The 20,359-nt window shown below is 35.1% G+C and overlaps 2 protein-coding genes across 12 annotated transcripts in view; one reads left to right on the forward strand and one right to left on the reverse strand.

Moving 5' to 3' along the window:
* COL4A6 (collagen type IV alpha 6 chain) overlaps nucleotides 1-948 on the reverse strand; it is a 283,087-nt gene extending 282,139 nt beyond the window's left edge. For 4 of the 5 annotated variants that reach the window (XM_054544948.2, XM_054544947.2, XM_054544946.2 and 1 more), the window contains exon 1: nucleotides 811-948. In XM_054544948.2, coding sequence (XP_054400923.1) covers nucleotides 811-824 — 14 coding nt within the window. In that variant the 5' untranslated portion in view covers nucleotides 825-948. The remainder of the gene's footprint in view (nucleotides 1-810) is intronic. The other variant, XM_054544949.2, reaches the window with a different exon arrangement.
* A 297-nt stretch (nucleotides 949-1,245) lies between these two features.
* Nucleotides 1,246-20,359, forward strand: part of COL4A5 (collagen type IV alpha 5 chain) — a 255,393-nt gene continuing 236,279 nt past the window's right edge. For 4 of the 7 annotated variants that reach the window (XR_008518135.1, XR_008518134.2, XM_054544950.2 and 1 more), the window contains exons 1-2: nucleotides 1,247-1,373; nucleotides 1,463-1,663. Coding sequence is in view for 5 of the 7 variants with exons in the window: in XM_054544950.2 (XP_054400925.1) it covers nucleotides 1,583-1,663 (81 nt within the window). In the remaining 2 variants the exon portion in view is untranslated. Of the gene's footprint in view, nucleotides 1,374-1,462; nucleotides 1,664-20,359 lie in introns of all 7 variants that reach the window. The other 3 variants (XM_054544953.2, XM_054544951.2, XM_054544952.2) reach the window with 3 other exon arrangements.

The following is a 20,359-nucleotide window of genomic DNA, read 5'->3' on the forward strand; positions in this document are numbered from 1 at the left end:
CTAAGTATCTCCACAGCTTCACACACAGCCCCTTAGAGACCTATATGCTAAGACCTAAGCAACTGTGCATCATATACTTTCAACTTTACTGTTAGATTACACATAAAGAGACATAGGCATACTATTCCCACATAAGACAGATGGGCCCGAAAGTGCCCTTGCACACATGCCCAAATGCATACAACACTGATTCAAATTGATAGTACACTAGGCTATTGGGAAGGGGAGACAGTTTCTGGAGTTGTAAATCCACTCTGAGTTAAGCAGAACCTAAGGATGAGTGGGCCCTCGTGAAATAGATCCAAAACCTTGAAAGACTCTAAAGTGGTTAATTCTAGGAAGATAGAAATGTTGTGAAGAATTCTTCATCAAATTCTTGAAGATTCTCCAAGGAGTCCGCAGAAAGTATTTTCTAGTTCTTTTGTTACTTTAAAAAAAATCTATATATCAGGATTATCAAAGGAACATTCAAGTCTTTATTTGGGAGATATCGATTTAGCTGCCATCAATTCTATTTAAATATTTTCAATTAAGTGTTTATATTAATTCTAAGAAACACTGCACTAAATTTATTTAATTCCCTGCCCTAAATCTTTCTGAAACACAACTACAATGAGAGTCAATACCTTTTACATTAGCTCAATATAGGAGGCATTAATTATGGCATTCAATGCAGCTAAACAAAGAGATATAGCTGTATTATAATAACATAATACCATAGAATAATTAACAATACCTGCTGAACGCTCCCAGATCTTAAATGTATATAACACACATAAAATATTCACGCACATATACTTGTTTTCTTACTTGTTTATAAGCATATACTTTATTTATTCCCAATATTTTCACATCTTCTGCTTGTATGTAGAAACTCTCTGTTCTGTGAGCAGCTGGAAGGTAAAGAAGACCAGCAGCCCAGGGAGCACCGACCAAAATTTGTTTCTAATGATTAACAATAAAAAGCACGGCTTCTCTGAGATCCATCCGCCAAAAAAAATAGTCCCAGTTTAGATCTATTTGTAATTGGCTTTGGTGCTCACACCGATGAGAGTGGAACTGAGCCTAGAAAAGTAGTATCAACGGAAGGTGCAAATGAACGAATAGAAAAGCTTCCCGGTTGGACTCATGGTGCTCAATCAACTAGTCTGGAAGTTTCCCTCCCCCAAATAACTGAGCGTCACTCCCTCGCAGGTTGCTGGTGCAGTCTAAAACTGTGGCGGAGTGATACTCAAATTCCCTTGTGCTGGTGAGGAGGGGGGCCTTGCAGGGGGAAGAGAGGGAGGAAAGTAGATCTGTAGGAATTGAGTGAAGAAAAGTTTGCAAGTCTGGACAGAAGGGAAAAGTTCTCCTGAGAGACCGGCTTTGGGGAGGTGAGGGGGGGAAGGAAGAGTAGCTCCTTCTTCTTCTTCTTCTTTTTTTTTTCTTCCACTCTTAAAAAGCTTCTTTCTCTTCACCCAAGCCTCACTGTCCCTCTCCGGCTCTAGCTCTCTCCATATAAACCCTCAAGATTATGTCAATTGGTTAGAGCCAGCCGGGACTTTCGTGCGGGTGCTGAAGGAGCTGCGGGAGCTGGAGAAGAATGAAACTGCGTGGAGTCAGCCTGGCTGCCGGCTTGTTCTTACTGGCCCTGAGTCTTTGGGGGCAGCCTGCAGAGGCTGCGGTAAGTCCTTCCTCCCCTCCCCCGCGCCCATCACCGCTCTTTCACGCTGAAATTACCTTTTTTTTTTTTTTGGGGTCCCTTTATCTTCCTTTTGGCCTTGACCAGGGAATTCAAATTTGCTTTCTCATGTTTAGGAAGAAACGTTATTTGCAACACCGGTAACTCAAGCCTTCTGAAGTCCAACGGAGAGGTTTAAGTGCTTAAAAATAGGGCTGCTTGCTTCCCTGCAGCTAGCTCCTCCGGGGGCAAGAGCAAAGTCAGAAGTGGGGGACGCTAATTAACGGCTCACTAGGCTGTGGTGGGTATTTAAAACTTTTCCTCCCCTCCCTCCACCGTCGGGTGTTTCCCTGCCTGGCGACTAACCTTTTCACTACTTGTACCCAGCCCACTCACTCTTTGAATTTTGTCTGTAGTTTAATATTTTGGCTCTTCGAAAATCCAGCTTCCATCAAAGTGTTTTTAGCGCCTCAGTGAAGTTCGTCCCCTTTGCTCTTTCCTTAAGCAACATGAACCTATTCCCACCTCAGGTCATTCAAGCCACTGACCTGCTTTTTCCTTTTGACATCCTTGTTACAAATGAAATGCTAAGGTAACATACCAAGAAGAGTGAGGTAAAGTCTCAGGCTTCAGGTCTTTTGCGTCTTTTTGTTGTTGTTGTTGTTTTTTCTAAGTTATGGGTTTTTTGTTTGTTTACTTTTTTTAACCCACCAAGGCACCTGAACAAATTGAGAATTTGCCCATCACCTATTCAAAGGAAAATACTCCTTTTTCAAAGGAGAGTCAGTGTTCCAGTTTAAAGGAAAGTGGGGGAGGATGTACATGTGAAATAGCAGCAAAAAGCTCCATTCAGTTTTAGGAATGTAGAATTCAAACCTCAGTATATCTCTTAGAAGGGTATCTGGGTAGTCCCACCCACTGTCCTATTGGGGATGAGGGCCAGATGTTAAAAAATGAATGGCTTTGTGAGAGAAAATGTTCTCCAGCCTGAAGCCCATCATCTTTAATTTCATGTAACCTCTAAAGAATAAGTGTGTGACAAATTATTTAAATTTATTTCAGTGATCATTATGGATGGTTTTAAAAACTGTTTAATATGAGATCATGGCTTAGGCCTTCACATGGTTGAGTGACTGTCAATTCTTTATAAGCAGCTGCTATGTTACAGCTCATCTGGGTCCACTTTTAAGTTAGCTGTCTAGCTTCCCTGTAGCACTTAGCATGCCTCAAATCACATGTCCTCTTTCTATCCTTCTGAAGGTGTGTACCCAGTGTATGAAAACTAACTTTCATGTTACTCTGAGCACAACATAATTATAATAGCAAATTTGCTGAGAAACCATGCATATCAAATATTTTTACTATACATGCCATAATTTTCTTCCATCAAAGTAGACAAATGATTTAAAAATGCTTTTTTGATGCAGATCATCTTAATGGGGGTAAGGTTTAGCCAGTCAATAGGGCTACAGACTTGGATAAAACTACAATTGTGCTGTTGAAAATAGTTCATTTTAAAAACATCTTCTTGGTACCCTCTGTTTATGGCATTTGACCCAGGGACAAAGATTTTGTAGATGTTTGATTAAATATATATATATGTTTTTTGATGTTACTTTTAACAAATTTGCACCAGATGACAACTATACAGGTATGTATAGCAACACTACACATCAATTTATATTAAATCAATTTATATTAACAATGAGATTTCTTTTTATTGACAAAACTTGAGAGCAAGCTTGTTTTCTTGGATTCTTAAACTAATGAGTATTCATGAAGTCTTTACAGCTCTTTCCCTTTTCCTCCTATATAATTATTAAAGAACATTTTACATCCCCTTTTCCTATCATTAGGATATTGTGCCTCTATTAAAACCAAGGGTTTGTTTTTCCTGGTTCATACATAAGTATTTTAATAGGCTCAAAAATATGAATGATATCGGCTCTCCATACTAGTGCTGGAGATATCGGTGACCATTTCCAGAGTATAACTGGATGGTGGTAGGGCTAGTCGTTGACTGGAGTAGTTTAGTATTAGGGTTTTTATATCAAAAAAGTGTTGCTATTTGAAGTGCTTTACTCTTTTATAGATAAATGATTTCTTTATCTCTGAAATCATGCCAAATTGGTACATCACAAATATGTGGAAGATTTTTCTTTTAGGTAGAGCATTCATTAGGTGGAATAAAGTAACCTCTATGCCAAAAGGTTAGTAATAAGAGAAGACAGTTTTAAGTTGGAAATATAATTTCTAGTGATGGAAATAACATTTTTATGTGAAGGTAATTATACCTGTACTGATTCACTGTCAGTGGGATATGCACTTAGATTTGTGGATGTTGGTAGTATGTAAAATTATGTTAGTTTTATTTTACATAGTTAGTAAGTTGTTTTCTGTGCAATTGATTGGATATTTTTCTCTACTTTAAGCGTACTATCTTCCTTGTGACCTGCAGCACGAATTTATCAAGGGTAGGAGTGTTGTTAGTAGCCATGAAACACTTCATCCTCTATGAAGTATATTGCTCCATAGGAAAAATTTGTCATCATTGTGATCATTATTAATGTAGATAACATAATGTTTACTATGTGCCAGGCACTGTGCTAATATGATAATACATATTATCATATTTAATCTTCAGAACAAACTTATGAGACATATACCGTTATTATCCCCACTTTACAGATGAGAAAACTACAAATTACAGACGTTGAATACATTCCCAGAAATCCAGTAATATAGGCAGTAACTTGTGAAGCTGGAAAATTTGAATCCAGGCAGTTTGACTCTAAAATCTTTGCCCTTAATGACTGTCCTATACTGCCTACTTTGTATGTGGTCTATAGAGATTTACTGGTGTGTAAAGTATTTGGATCTCTGCCACTTTTTTTGGACACAGGAGGTGAAATGGAAATGATAATGGGGGTTACATGTCTTCCTGCTGATTAGGAGAAGCAGCATAGTGTAATGGAAATAGCTTTGGGCCTAGAATAAAAAGATCAGAGTTTGACCTCTGTATCTGCATCTATATAGAGTGAGATTATTTAAAAGCAATCTAAAAGCAAATGCTGTTGAAGGTTTTATGATTTTATGTAATCACAATATGTAAACATTTCAACTTATATAACTACTATAATTTGTGACAGATGATTTGTTTTGAAGGAAGATTTGCCTTATGATTATTTAATTACTCAGTTACTGCATTAATTTTAAATCCACCAAACTTTTCAGGAGGGTATCTATTGTGAAACAACCGGGTATGTGTGTATGGTAACACACTTTACTTAACATGCTTAATTTAGTTTTGTTCTTTTTTTGTACTAATTTGCCTACCTATCATATCCAATTTTATTCACAAACTATATAGATATATATCTTTAGTCTTATGCATATATCTATATAGGTATCTGTCCCGTGGCAGTGTAAGAGGTTGTATTTTTTCCTGTGTTTTTATTTACCTTTTGATGTCTGTACATGTAAGACATGAGACTCTTTACATCCCTGAAAGCTTGGTTAAGATGGTGTCTGCTAGGTTTATTCACTATAAAGTCACTATTTTTTCTTTTGTAATTACAAAGCGAGACTATGCAGGGCAATATTGTGAGACAGTGTAAATATCCTGTTTCTCATCATGTATTTGCCCACTAATTTTAGCATATGTTGATGATTCTGGCTTGACTAAATTATTGTTGTGACATTTGCCAGACATTGATTTCAATTTTCAACATTTTTATTAATTGATTGAATTATACTGTAATAAAAAACTTTCTCTTCTCTATGCTTAATGTATATATTTATTTATTCAGCTGTTTATAGCAGTATGGACTTAATGAATATTTGTTTTATTCTATAGATTATAATGAATTATGCTCTTACTACTTTTTGTTTTTGCTGAAACCCAGATTTGGCCAACAAGAGCCCCTTCAAATTGGCTTCTGTGTCCTTTCAACATGTCTCCATCATTTTTTAAGCACCCTCTTACTTTCTGGCACCACAGATGTTCCAGACTCTTTTTTTTTTGAGACAGAGTCTCGCTCTGTCACCCAGGCTGGAGTGCAGTGGTGCGATGATCTCGGCTCACGGCAAGCTCTGCCTCCCGGGTTCATGCCATTCTCCTGCCTCAGCCTCCCAAGTAGCTGGGACTACAGGTGCCAGCCACCACGCCTAGCTAATTTTTTGTATTTTTAGTAGAGATGGGGTTTCACCATGTTAGCCAGGATGGTCTCGAACTCCTGACCTCGTGATCCACTCACCTCGGCCTCCCAAAGTGCTGGGATTACAGGCGTGAGCCACCGCACCTGGCCTCCAGACTCATTTTTTAATTTCCTTGCCCCAACTCTGGAATCAGAATCTTTTCTCCAAGGAGCTCTGATTCTTTTTATTGGAGAATGGTATGTAGAAGCCAAGATCTGGGTGCTTGGCATGCTTATTGCTACTGAGGTGTCATTGCCTCTAGGCCCTCTCAGCAGGCAGAACTAGGAAATATATGTATATATGCACACATACCTGTTTCTATATCGATTTCTTGAAGTCCCTCTTTATATATGTTAAAATCATGGATTCATAATGATATCTCTGATTCCAGTCCAAGACCCTAGAATAAATATACATGATCTCATTCTCTTCTGGTATTTCTCTTCACACGTTTTGTGGACTTTGTAGAGGTCTTATACAGAGTCTTCAAGAGGTTGGCCTCTGAAGTCAGACCTGGAATCTGACTGGTAGATGTGTAACTTTCAGCAAAATAGTAATCTTTGAGGCTTAATTTCCTCATTGGCAAAAGGGAGGCAGTAGCACCTATCTCACATATTTTTTTTTTAGGATAAAATGAGAAAAGTTATGTAAAACATATAGTATTTGACACCATAGTAAATGTTAAATCAATTTTAGATTTCATTATTGTCATTACATTTATTGACTTACCATTTCTTACTACATCAACTTTCAAATCTCCTGCCTGATTTTCAAGGCCTATCATGATCTTTTCCCTTATCCAACCTTATTGTTCATTACATTTTACAATATACTCCCTCCAGTCTAGCCTAGGTAAGCTTTCCTACAATCCCCTGAGCACTGCATACACATTTTGGCCCTCCATCTTGATTAGAATTTTGTGGATCCAAGTCTTTGCTCAATTCCAGCATAATGTTTACATTTATTCAGCAGATATTTATTCAGCAACTTCTAAGTACTCAAAAATGCTATTTATGTTGTTCTATTTCTATTCATGGAGGTGTACTGCCTACAAAATCATTTTGTGCTAGACACTATGGCTAAAACCAAATAAAGACAAGGTTCTTCCCTTCATGGTGTTTACATACTGGTGAGAATAGATAAATAGTCCTGTGAAACTTTCCCTTATTATAGTATCAGGTACTTTGTACCTTTCTTTGAACATCTGTAATATTTAGCCTCTCCCAGTTTTGTATCTGCATGTATTTGGTCTTACAGGCATTTTGTTTTATGACATTTTATCTGTTCTTTCTATTTCATTAAAGTCCCTTTCATATGTTGATTTTATATGGTAACAAAAGTAACAGCTGCTCAATGTTGGAAACTTGAAAAACATAAAGAAAATAAAAATATGTCCACAGTTCTACCAGCAGGCCAGAACTGTGCTGACTGAGCACAGAATAATGGTGTGTGTTTTGATTATTATTGTTTTTATTATTTTCTTTCCTATGTATATAATCTGTTTTTAAAAATAAATTTGGCATAGAACAATGACTTGTAAGAGTACAGTTTTTGAATTGTAAATGATATGTTAAGGTTTGGACGTGAATCGTGAAACTCTAAGCACAATTCATGTTGCAATTGCTATGGTAAAGTTTTCATTTCATGAAGATACTGAATTTTTAAAATACTAAAAAACCTGATTAAATAAGCACTTGCTAATAACTAAAAAAAAAGTTGGTTAAAATAAAAGAGTAAGCTGGGATTATTCTACATATAGTTTTGTTTCTTACCGTTTGATCACTTATCAAGCACTTTCCCATGTTAACTTTCTTAGTTTTAAAATGTAATTTTAAAATGATTACATACAACTTCTATTTATACACACCCCAATTTATTCACCTGTTCACTTCTGTAGAATATATTTTAAAATGTCAAGATTTGTTAGACATCGTAAGAAGTGCTGCCGTGAACATTTCTTATTCCATATTTTTATTATTTTATTGCTACAGCCTCCTTCATGGGGAATCAGTGGGTTAAACGCTATAAGTATTTTTCAAGTCTTTGGTACATACAGTAGACCCTGATATTTAAAAAGGCTATATCAACTGATAAATTATGGTAACTTTTTTAGTGGTTAATATGTTATTTTAATATGTGAATTTTACATATGTAAATCATACCGTAAGAAAAATAATTAGTATTTTATCTTTGGATAAACAGATCAATATATAAATGAATCACATCTCTACATCTTAGCAACAAGTAATTAAAAATAAAATTTTTACCTGCATTTGATATTGTCACTCTTTTTAATTTCAGTCATTTTGATATCTTAGTATTGGTATGTTCTTGTCATTTTCTTATAGTCACCTTTTGTTTATATTGAGTAAAATTCGCTATCTTTGGTGTACTGTTCTATGAGTTTTGATAAAAGCATACAACCTTTAACTACTGCCATAATCAAGACTCAGAATACTTCCATCACCTCAAAATGTTTCCTCATATTGCTATGTAATTAACCTCTCTACTTACCCACAGTTTCTGGCAATCACTCATCTATTTTCTGTTCCTATAATTTTACCTTTTTTATAAATGTGCTATAGATTGACTCATCCACTATGTAAAATTTTGAGTCTAGCTTTTTCCTCTTAGCATAATACATTTGAGTTCCATCCATGTTATATGCATCAGTAGTCCATTTCTTTTTTATTTGTTTTCTTATAATTGAGTAGGAAGAGCTTTTTGTGCATTCTGCATATAATATATTCATTTCATACATACATGTTATGCGGATATGCTCTGCCATTTGGTGGCTTGCATTTTTGTTTTCTTACGTATAATTTTCAGAGAATAAAAGTTTAATTTTGATACAGTCCATTTTATCACCTTTTTATGATTATAGCTTTCTGTCCCCTTCATAAGAAATCTTTGACTTCCCCAAGGTCACCAAGATTTTCTTTCATATTTGCTTCTAAATGGTTTTATAGTTTTTGCTTTTGATCCATTTGCTTATTTTTGTGTGGTGTTTGGTAAGAGTTCTGGTTCAGTTTTTATCCCATGTGTTTAGTTCCAGCATCATTCGTTGAACAGACTATCCCTTCCCCATTAAATTACCTTGATACTTTTGTTTTGTGGGTCTGTTTTGTATTCTAGTCTGTTTCACCAATCTCTATGTCTATCCTTATGCCAATACCACAATGTCTTCACTACTGTACTTTTATGATAACATCTGAAATCAGGTAGTATAAGTTCTCCAAATTTGTTCTTTTCATATTTTGGGGTCTCCTCTTTCTCCCCCTCCTCCTTCTTTGAATTTCTATATAATTTTTTACAGTTCTAATTTTTTACTGTAAAATTCTAATAAATTTTACCGTTACCTTGGCAATTTGTACAAGTAAAACTCCTGGAGTTTTGAATGGGATTGTATTTAATCTATAGGTCATTTTTGGGAAAAATGATGTCTTAACAGTATTCAGTGTTCTGATAAGTGAACATGGTGTATCTTTCCGTTTATTAAGATCGTCTTTGGCCAGGTGCGGTGGCTCACGCCTGTAATCCCAGCACTTTGGGAGGCCAAGGCGGGCGGATCACGAGGTCAGGAGTTCGAGACCATCCTGGCTAACATGGTGAAACCCCATCTCTACTAAAAATACAAAAAATTAGCCAGGCGTGGTGGCTGGCACCTGTAGTCCCAGCTACTGGGGAGGCTGAGGCAGAAGAATGGCGTGAACCCGGGAGGCGGAGCTTGCAGTGAGCCCAGATCACGCCACTGCACTCCAGCCTGGGTGACAGAGAGACTCCGTCTAAAAAAAAAGATCATCTTTAATTTCTCTCAGCAATGTTTTCAGTGTGCAGGTCTTATATGTACTTTATTGAACTCATCCCCTAAGTATTCATGTATTTGAATAGTACTATAAATGGTATCATGTTTTATTTTCTTTCAATTGTTAGTTGTTGGTATATAGAAATACAACTGATTTTTTTTTCTATTGACCTGTACACTGTGGTCTTGCTAAATTGATTATTTTTAGTAGCTCTTTCATGGATTATTTATAATTAACTACATACATGATTATGTCTTCTGTGAATTAAGATAGATTTGCTTCTTTCTTTCTAGTCTTCACACTCCTTTTTTTTCCCCTTATTGTACTAATTAGGGCCTATAGGATAACGTTTAATGTAAGCATTAAGACCCCAGTTCTTTGCTGCCTTTTCCCAATGTTTGAAAACATGCTTCACACATTTTGTATAGTTTCCTAGTTGTTTGTAGCAAGAGGGCAAGTCTAGTAGCAATCATTCCAACAAAATCTGCTTTCAGTTTTTTGATATTTATAAATAACAATGATGTGAACATTTTTGAACGTATTTGCACTTCAGATTATTTCCTTTGAAAAGAGTTCTAAAACTATATATTGTAATCTATATACATATATCTGTATCTATCTCTCTGCCTGCATATTTAAACCTACAGTATAAGAGCTACCTCAAGAGCAGTGACTATATTTCAAATTTCTGTACCTTGCATCATCTCGCAGACAGTCTTTCATTGGATTAATGGAAAGTAAAATCTTTATGATTAATTTTCTCATACCCAGAGTATCTATTTAACTATAGCATAGAGATATTTCTAATCTTGCCTGTGAAGTCTAAAAAGACTGTGATCATTACCATAGTTTTAATTTACTATTACTTTATTTTGCTTCATTTTAACTGTCTTATTTCTCTTTGATAATGTTGTAGGAAACAAGAACTATGTAGGTCTTAACTTTGGCCACTGTTAAAAATTTAAAAAAAAATATATAGTTTGGTTTATTTTGAGAAAAGGAAGACATTTTTCCTAACTTTCCTACATTTTGTGTTAACTTTGTAGGATGTTGTTTGAGCAATGACCCTGTAGGAAGTGGCCTTATATATTTTGAGTTCATTTGAGTTAATTTAGTTTCAGGAAGGCTTCTGAAATAGGAAGCATTTATTCAAGTTTTAGTGTTCCTTCTGAATAGTTTTGCTAGCTAGCTATAAACAAGCCAATTTGCCCTAGCTCTAAGTTTATGTTAATTTTCATTACTTTGTTTCAAAATAAAAGGGCCAATTCCCGTTACATTTTGATTTAAAAAATTAAGCTATACATTTTTCTTAGATGTGGGTATGTTAAAGCTTTTCAATGTCTGGCAAAATTAATCACCCTAGGCTGTGGATTTCCTCACCCCCAACTCCCTCCACCCCCTAAAGATACTTGATACATGTTGGAAGGAGAGAAATAATAGCTTTTTTCTTCCAGTTCTTATGGTCAGGTGAGTTCCTAGGGTTTTTGTTTGTTTGTTTGTTTTGAGACGGAGTTTTGCTCTTGTTGCCCAGGCTGGAGTGCAATGGTGCGGTCTTGGCCCACTGCAACCTCTGCCTCCGGATTCAAGCAATTCTCCTGCCTCAGCCTCCCGAGTAGATTACAGGCGTAATCCGAGTAGATTACATCTCTCCCGAGATGAGATTACAGGCGTCTGTCACCATGCCTGGCAAATTTTTGTATTTTTTTTTTTTTTTTTTAGTAGAGATGCGATTTCACCATGTTGGCCAGGCTGGTCTCGAACTGCTGACCTCAAGTAATCGGCCCACCTCGGCTTCCCAAGGTGCTGGGATTATAGGAGTGAGCCACCGCGTTCGGCTGAGTTCCTAGGGTTTAAATGTTTTAAAATATTTTTATTCATAGTATACTTAAGTTATAGGAATTTGGTTAATAGTGAATAAATTGATTCTTAGCACTAGCCTCTCTCAATTCTATTTGCTTGCTTATCTTTTACAGCCTATTTAGACATATCATTTTTCTCCACAGTTGCAGTAAAGGCTTCTTTCTGTTATAGCGCAAGCTTATTAGACCTTATCACAGCCTTCATGCCTTCATTTGTGTATGCTATATAATGGAAAAAAAAAGACTAATGTTGTAAATTAACAAGTGAGATCAAAATGAAAAGGGTCACCTTTCTTAGAGGCTGAAAAAGAGATTCATTTTCTGGGGCCTGGATTTGTTTTTCTGACTAATTTTACTGCCACTTTCGAATTTGCAGATTGACAACCTTTATACTAAAAATATGTATCTGTATCCTAGTAGATTTCCAAATCCATATTCTCAGTTTTCTCTACTCCATGATACGCAGATATGGAAGAGGAGGCATTTCTTCCCCTCAGATGGTTAATGTTATAATTTGAAATTGGTAATATGCTAATAAACAAAGGTAGGTTCAAAATCAGATCTTTCTGATTTCCATGAGGCATTATAAATATTATATTACTTAGGATTTGTTTTAAAATCAGGTTCCAATTTAAGTTGGAAAAAACTGAAAATGTTTAGAGGTAACAGTGATTAAATTATTTCAGATTATTATATTTTTCTTAGTTTTCCCTACATGTCTACTTCTTCTTCATCTGTTGTTTTGCTTTATGGTACTTAAACATTCTATAAAGTTTGTTTTTTTTTTTTTTTTTGAGTTGGAGTTTCGGTCTTGTCGTCCAGGCTGGATGGCATGATCTCGGCTCACTGGAACCTCCACCTCCTGGCTTCAAGCCATTCTCCTGCCTCAGCCTCCCAAGTAGCTGGGATTACAGGCATGTGCCACCACCCCCAGCTAATTTTTTGTATCTTTAGTAGAGACAGGTTTTCACCATGTTGGCCGGGCTGGTCTCGAACTCCTGAACTCAGGTGATCCACCTGCCTTGGCCTCCAAAAGTGCTGGGATTACAGGCGTGGGCCACCACACCCAGCCTCTATAAAGATTTTTAGTGCGTTTAAACATTAATAGAATGGAAAAGAATTATAAAAGGCAAGAATATAGACATAGGTTCTCATTAAATCACAATTAATGGAAATGTATACTCATAGCAAAATTAATTATGCTCTTTTTGGGTAGAATATTCTGGAGCCTAAAGTTTCATCTCCTTTTCATACCACTGTCCTTAAAAATGCAACATTAGCTTAAACATGAATTTGTTTATATTAACATAAAACTCCTCTATAAGAAATGTTTATTCAAAATTGAAGGAGGAAAAAAGATTTAGAGTAAGATACATACTAATATTAAATACTAGTGCTGAGATTATGAGTCATTTTTTCTTATATGTATTTTCTCTGTTACCTACAGAGAAACAGTAATAGTAAATGCCTATTACTCTTACAATAAAATGATTTTAAAATATTTAATATTAGTTTAACATATATTTCAACAGTTTTTGGATTTAAATAATTTAACAACATATTTTACAGTCATAGGGTTATTTTATTTTATTTTTGTTTGTTTCTTTTTTCAGACAGGATCGCACTCTGTCACCCAGGCTGGAGTGCAGTAGTATGATCATGGCTCACTGCAGCCTTAACCTTCAGGGCTGAATCAATCCTTCCACTTCAGCCTCCTGTGTAGCTGGGATTACAAGTGCACGCCCCCATGCCCAGCTAATTTTTGTAGAGACAGGGTCTCACTATGTTTCCCAGGCTGGTCTCTACTACTGGGCTTAAGTGATCCACTGGCCTTGGCCTCCCAAAGTGCTGGGATTACAGGCCTGAGCCGTTGCATCCCTTCCTATCCTCCCTCTCTTGTAATAAATGTTTTAGGTAATTTTTAAAGTTTTCTTTTACTTGGCTTTCTTAAAGGAGAACTTCAGTTGCTTTTTTCCAGTAAAAAAATTCCAGAGACTGCCAGAAGAAACCTAATGCCAGTAATAATTCTGTGATTGAACATAATGGAGTCATCTTAATTTGTATGCACTCTTTTTTATATCATGTGTAACACATCTTCTTGTCCTTCCCTCCAAGTGAGTTACAAACAGCTTTTCTCTTTCACTTTACCAACATTAAAAAGAGTGATTTTAAGAATGCTGGATTCACCTTTTTCCACTTATATTTGGAATGAAATGTGTAATTTATGTATAAAACCTTTAATTTTAATTTAAGGTCTCGTGAAAGTACCAAAAATCTTTAAATTGACACGGAGTTGCTTTAAGATACAAATTCCTTCTTAGTAAAAAAAAGGAAGAATTTTAAAACTTTATGTTTTAATTGTTTCTAGTTGAATTCAGAATATTAAAGCTTTGTTATATATGTAGTAACTCTCTAATAAATACTTCAAGAAAGTGTCTTAGTATTTAATTAAAGTACTATAATTTATTATAAAGCCTTAATAAAATCAAATTTCTATTAGTTTATGCTTTTCTCAATGTTCATTGAAAATATTGAGTCATATTACCTATTACTGCTCCAATCCCCAGCCCAGCTTGTAACTTTCCTGAGGAGGAAAATTGAGTGAACCTCAGTGATTATTTGACAGTTGACTCCATAGCCAAGCTGGAAGACAGGATGTTGTGGGAGGGAGATAGGCTTTTAGGATTTTACTGAAGAAAGGATGTAGATTTTCTGATTCTGTTTTGAAGATGATATAGGTGGATGCTGCTGGGAGAAGTGACAGTGGCATCCCATTAGGCATGTCGTGCCCATCCCCTTTTAGGATTCCGCATATCTCTTAGTTTTTCCTTTGTCAGGTAACAAAGGTGTAACATGGGAGATATATTCCACTTCTCCACATTGTTAGCTTAGTGTAGTACTCCATCCAGCAAATTATTGGAAAGAGCAGGATTTGGAAGTTAGACTAGATTTTATTGCTTGGGTAGAGAGAGAATGCTCAAGAGAGTTTATCTTGGACACCAGAGGATGAGCAATTGGAAAGATGCACTGCTTTAGCATTTTGGTGTTATTTTGCAATAGATAGGGCAGATTCCCCTCTTTTTATTGCAGTACAAAATCCCTTTAATAGCTAGCTCTAACGTTACTATGGCACTATAGTGTAATGGTTTAGTTTAGAGTATGGGCGTTGATGTCAGACTCGACTTGTATCGAGACTCTTCCACCTACCAATTGGGCTAACATTATTAGTCTAAAGTGTCTTAATGCCTGGAGTAGAGTAATTGTTCAATAAATAATTTTCCACAGGATCTGTAGTGTCCTCTTCCAATATAATTTAGTTCAATCTTAGGCCTAATAGTTTGTTTTCCTTCCTGATCAGCTTTCTTCATCTCTAGCATTTTACCATAGGAGGGAAAGATGTCTTAGAAATACTTTTTTTGTTTATTTCTAGAGGTATTGGCTAGACTTCATGTTAGTTATATGCATATGCCAATATTTTATATATTAAAAACAAATATAATCCCTAGAATAGCATTGTCTGATTAGAGATAAAATGGTCCCAAAAGAGGACAGGAAAATAGGGAAGTGGGAGTAGTAGTAAAGAGAAAGTTAAAACCAATGTGTAAACAAGAAAGCAGGTTTATCTGCAACTATAGGGAAGAACTGTTCAAATTACCTTGTACATTTTTATTTCTTAGGAAGCTTCTTAAGATTTTAAATTATTAAACTATTTATTGGGTTGAATTAAATATTTAGATAAACGCAGTATATAGATATGTCTGCCTGCATATATGTTAAATATACATAAGTTTCTTATACTTTAACTAATTTTGGGATTCCTTCTCACCCAAAAGAAATTTAAATAAATACTTTGGATATTTCTGTAAATACAGCATGCCATTTAGCAAATTTAAGGGAACAAGTGAATAACTTAGCTATGCCAACAATGTTTTGCCTCCGCATTCCTTGGCGCAAACAGGGACCTCAGTGAAGCGTTCCTCATGGGAGTTGCCTGGGGAAATCTTACTGAAGAAGTCTAGGTCCCAATTCAGGCTCCTTTCCCTTCTACTTTCTAAAATATCAACTTTATTGAGGTATAGTTTACATACAATAAAATGTACTAGTTTTAAGTGTACAATTTAATGTTTGACAAATGTGCGCACCCACAACATTTACAATATTGAGCAGTTTCATCACCCCAAAAAGTTCCATTTGTTTTCCTTCCCAGTAAATCTTTCCCTATCCCTGTACCCTGAAAACCACTGACCTGCTGTCTGTCGCTATGAATATTTGTGTACAAGTCATTTTGTACACATAATTTTCATTTCTCTTGGGTGAGTGCAAAGGAATAGAATTGCTGGGCTGCATAAATATGTAATGTATTGAACCTTACAAGAAACAGATATGTTTGCAAAATAATAGGAATATTTTACATTCTCACCAGCAGTTTATAAGATCTTTTTAATTATAGCTATCCTGGTGGGTATGAAGTGGTATCTTGTTTTAATTTGCTTTTTCTGATGTTGAGCATATTTTCATGTGGTTATTGGCCATTCAGATATCTTTTGTGATGTGTATTCTCAAATCTTTGCCCATTTTTTTCAAAAGTTGGATTACTTGCCTTATTATAATTGTAAGAGTTCTTTATGTGTTCAGAATACAAATTATTTGTCATATTTACATAAATATACACACATGTATATTATACACACACCCAGTATTTTTCCCATTCTGAGGGTCGTATTTTCTTTTTCTTAATGGTATATTTTAATTAGCAGAATTCAAAAATTTTATGTAGCCCAGCTTATCATTTTTTTCTTTGATCTTTATTGCCGTTTGCATTATAAGGAAGAATCCTTTAACTATTAGTACACTGAAGTTTTAAATTTTGCCTGCTTTCTTCTAGATATTTGGTGCTTTTAACTTTTGATAAACTTAGTGTTATTTTGGTGTGCAGTGTGAGTTAAGGGTCCTGGTTTAATTTTTTAAAAAATTATCAAGGTGAAATTTACATAACGTAAAATTAGTCATTTAAAAGTGAACATTTTAGTGACATTTCGTATATTCATCATATTATGTGACCACTTCTACCTAGTTCCAAAAATTCGTATTACTCCAAAATAAAATTTGGTACTAAAACTTTGGTTTCTCTCACTCCACCTTGTCCCTGGAAACCATCAATCTGCATTCTGTCTTTGTGGATTTACCTATTCTGGATATTTCATATAAATGAAATAATACATTATGTGACATTTTGTGTTTGACTTATTTCACTTAGTATTTTCAAAGTTCAGCTTCATTGTATATCATCCCTTTTTATGGCTGAATAATTTTGCATTGTATGGATATACCACATTTTGTTTATTCATTCATCCATTGTTGGACATTTGGGCTATTACCACTTTTTATCTATTGTGACGAGTGCTGCTATGAACATGTATATATATGTATTTGTTTGAGTACTTGTTTTTAATATTTAAGGGTATATCCTTAGGTGTGGTATTACGGGCCATATGGTAATTCTATATTTACGTTTTAAGGAACCACCAGACTATTTTCCTTGGCGGTTTAAACATTTTACATTCCCACCAGCAAGGTATCAGCATTTCACGTTCTCCACAATCTTATCAACACTTGTTATTTTTGTTTTGTTTATTTTAAGTTTTAATTTTTTAATTATGGCCATCCTAGTTTGTTATGGAGTGGTTCTTCATTGTGGTTTTGATTTGCATTTTCTGAATACCTGATGATACTAAGCATTTTTCATGTGCTTGTTGGCAATTTGTATATCTTCTTTGGAGAAATACCTATTCAAGTCCTTTGACCATCACTATTTTTTTTTTTTTTTTTTTTAGACTTGAGGTCTTGCTCTGTTGCCCAGGCTGGAGTGCAGTGGTGTAATCATGCCTCACTGTAGCCTTTAACTCCTGGGCTCAAGTGATCTGCTGGGCCTGCAGGCAGGTGGCACTACATGGCCAAGGTGTTTTTTTTTTTTTTTTCTTTTAGAAATGGGGTCTTGCTATGTTGCCCAGGCTGGTCTTTCCTACCTCTGCCTCCCAAGCAGCTGGGATTCCAGCCCTATTTTCAAGTTGGGCTGTTTATCTTTTTGTTGTTGAATTGTAAGAGTCATTTATATATTCTGAATACTAGAAAAATACATAATTTGCAAGTATTTTCTCCCATTCTGTAGGTTGTTTTTTTCACTTTTGTGATAATGTGCTTTAATGCAGAAACATTTTAAAGTTTCATGAAATCCAATTTGTTTTTTTCTCCTTTCTTGCTTATGCTTTTGGCGTCATATCTAAGAATCCATTGCCAAATCCAAAGCCATGAAGAGTTATCTCTGTGTTTTATTATACAAGTTGTGTGGTTTTAGCTCTTACGTTTAGGTTGTTGATTCATTTTGAAATAGTTTTTGTAAATGACATAGAGGTCCAACTTTTTTAAATGTGGATATGCAGTTGTCCCAGCTGTTATTTTCTCATTGATTCGTCTAGGCACCCTTATCAAAAATCAATTTACCATTGATGTATGGGCTTATTTCTAGACTCTCAGTTCTATCTCAATGGCTATGTTTATCTTTATGTACCACACTGTTTTGCTTACTGCAGCTATATAGTAAGGTTTGAAATCAGAAAGCATGTGTCTTCCAGCTTTCTTTTACTTTTTCCAGATTGTTTTGGTTATCAGGGCCCCTTGCAATTCCATATGAATTTGAGGATTGACTTTACTCTTTCTGCATAAAAGGCTGTTTAATAGGGATTTCATTGAATCTGTAGATTGCTTTGGGTAGTATTGCCATCTTAATAATATTAAGTCTTCCAATCCAGGAACACAAGATGTCATTCATTCATTTAGGTTTACTTTAATTTCTTTCCTCATTGTTTTCTAGTTTTCTGTGTACATGTTTTTTACCTCCTTGGCCAAATTTATTCCTGGGTGTTTTATTCTTTTGGATGTTATTGTAAATGGAATTATTTTCTTAATTTCCTTTGCAGATTGTTCATTTGGGCTCTATAGAAATAAAACTAATTTTGCGTTTTGATTTTGTACCCTAGAACTTTGCTGAATGTATTAGCTTTAGTAGTTTATTTGTGGATTCTTTAAGGCTTTCTGTATACAGGTTGAGTATCTCTTATCTGAAATGCCTAGGACCAAAAGTGTTTCAGATTTTGGAGTTTTTCAGGTTTTGGAATGTTTGCATATACATAATGAGATATCTTGGGGATGGGACCCAGGTTTTAATATGAAATTCATTTATGTTTCATATACATCTTATACACATAGCCTCAAGGTAATTTTATATTATATTTTAAATAATTTTATACATGAACCAAAGTTTAGACTGCGTTTTTACTGTGACCCATCACATGAAATCAGGTGTGGAATTTCCCACTTGTGGCATCTTGTCGGTGGCACTCATAATGACTTGAATTTTGGAGCATTTTGGATTTTGGATTTTCAGGTTAGGAATGCTCAACCTGTATGAAAAAAAAAATATCTGCAAAGAGAGATAGCTTTGCTTCTTCCTTTCCAATTTGGATGCCTTTTATGTCTTTTTCTAGCCTAATTACTGTAGCTAAAACTTCCAGTACTATGTTGAATGGAATTGGTGAAACCAAGCATCCTTAGCTTGTTCCTGATCTTATAGGAAAGTAGTTTTTCACCTTTGAGCATTCATTAGATGTGGGTTTTTTGTTAGTGTTTTTTTTTTTTTTTTTATCATGCTGAGAATGCTCCTTTACATTCCTGGATTTGAGCATATTTATTAGGAAAGGGTGTTGGATTTTGTCAGATTTTTTTTTATCATTGAGATGATCCAAATGTTTTTTCCTATCTGTTCTATTAATGTGGCATATTGCATCAGTGGGTTTTCTTATATTGAACCACATTGCATTCCTGGGATAAATCTCATTTGGTCATGGTTTATAATTCTTTTAGCATGCTGTTGGGTGTGGTTTGCTAGCATCTTTGTTGAGGGTTTTTTTTTTGCCTCTATTTTTACAGGGAATATTAATCTATAATTTTATTTTCTTTAGCATCTTTGGTTTTCGTATCAGAATAAAACTATATTTATAGAATGAGTTAGGTAGTGCTATTCTGCTTTTTGGAAGAGTGTGAGAGTAATTGGTGTTGTTTTCTTTAAATTTTTGGTAGAATTCACTAGTGAAGCTATCTAGCTATGGACTTTACTTTGTTGTTAGGTTTTTGATTATTGAGTCAATGTCTTTACTGGTTATGAATCTTTTCAGATTTTCTATTTTTTCTTGAGTTAGTTTAGGTAATTTGTATATTTCTAGAAATTTGCCTATTTCATCTAAGTTGCCTAATTTATTGGTGTATGATTTTTCATAGTATTTTTTTTCTCTCTCTCTCTCTCTTTTTTTTTTTTTTTTTTTTTTTGAAACGGGATCTTGCTCTGTCACCTAGGCTAGGCTCAAACTCCTGAGCTCAAAGGATCCTCCTTCCTCAGTCTCCAGAGTAGCTGGGACTACAGGCACCTGTCACTGTGCCTGGCTAATTTTTTAATTTTTATTTTTTGTAGAGACGGGGTCTTGCTTTGTTGCCCAGGCTGGTCTCAAACTCCTGGGCTCAAATGATCCTCCTGCCTCGGCCTTCCAAAGTGCTGGGATTACAGGGATGAGTCATCATGCCTGGCTCATAGTATTTTCTTATAATTCTTTTTATTTCTGTAAGGTTAGTAGTAATGTCTTCATTTTCATTTTTTATTTCAGTTATTTGTATCTTCTCCCTTTATTTTTTAGTGTAGCTAAAGATTTGTCAATTTTCTTGGTCTTTTCTGAGCACTAACCTTTGTTATTTTATTTTAAAGTTTTCTTTTTGCTTTAAAGCTATAA

The sequence above is a fragment of the Pongo abelii genome, chromosome X (genome assembly GCF_028885655.2).
Source record: "Pongo abelii isolate AG06213 chromosome X, NHGRI_mPonAbe1-v2.0_pri, whole genome shotgun sequence".
Taxonomy (NCBI): Eukaryota; Metazoa; Chordata; class Mammalia; order Primates; family Hominidae; genus Pongo; species Pongo abelii.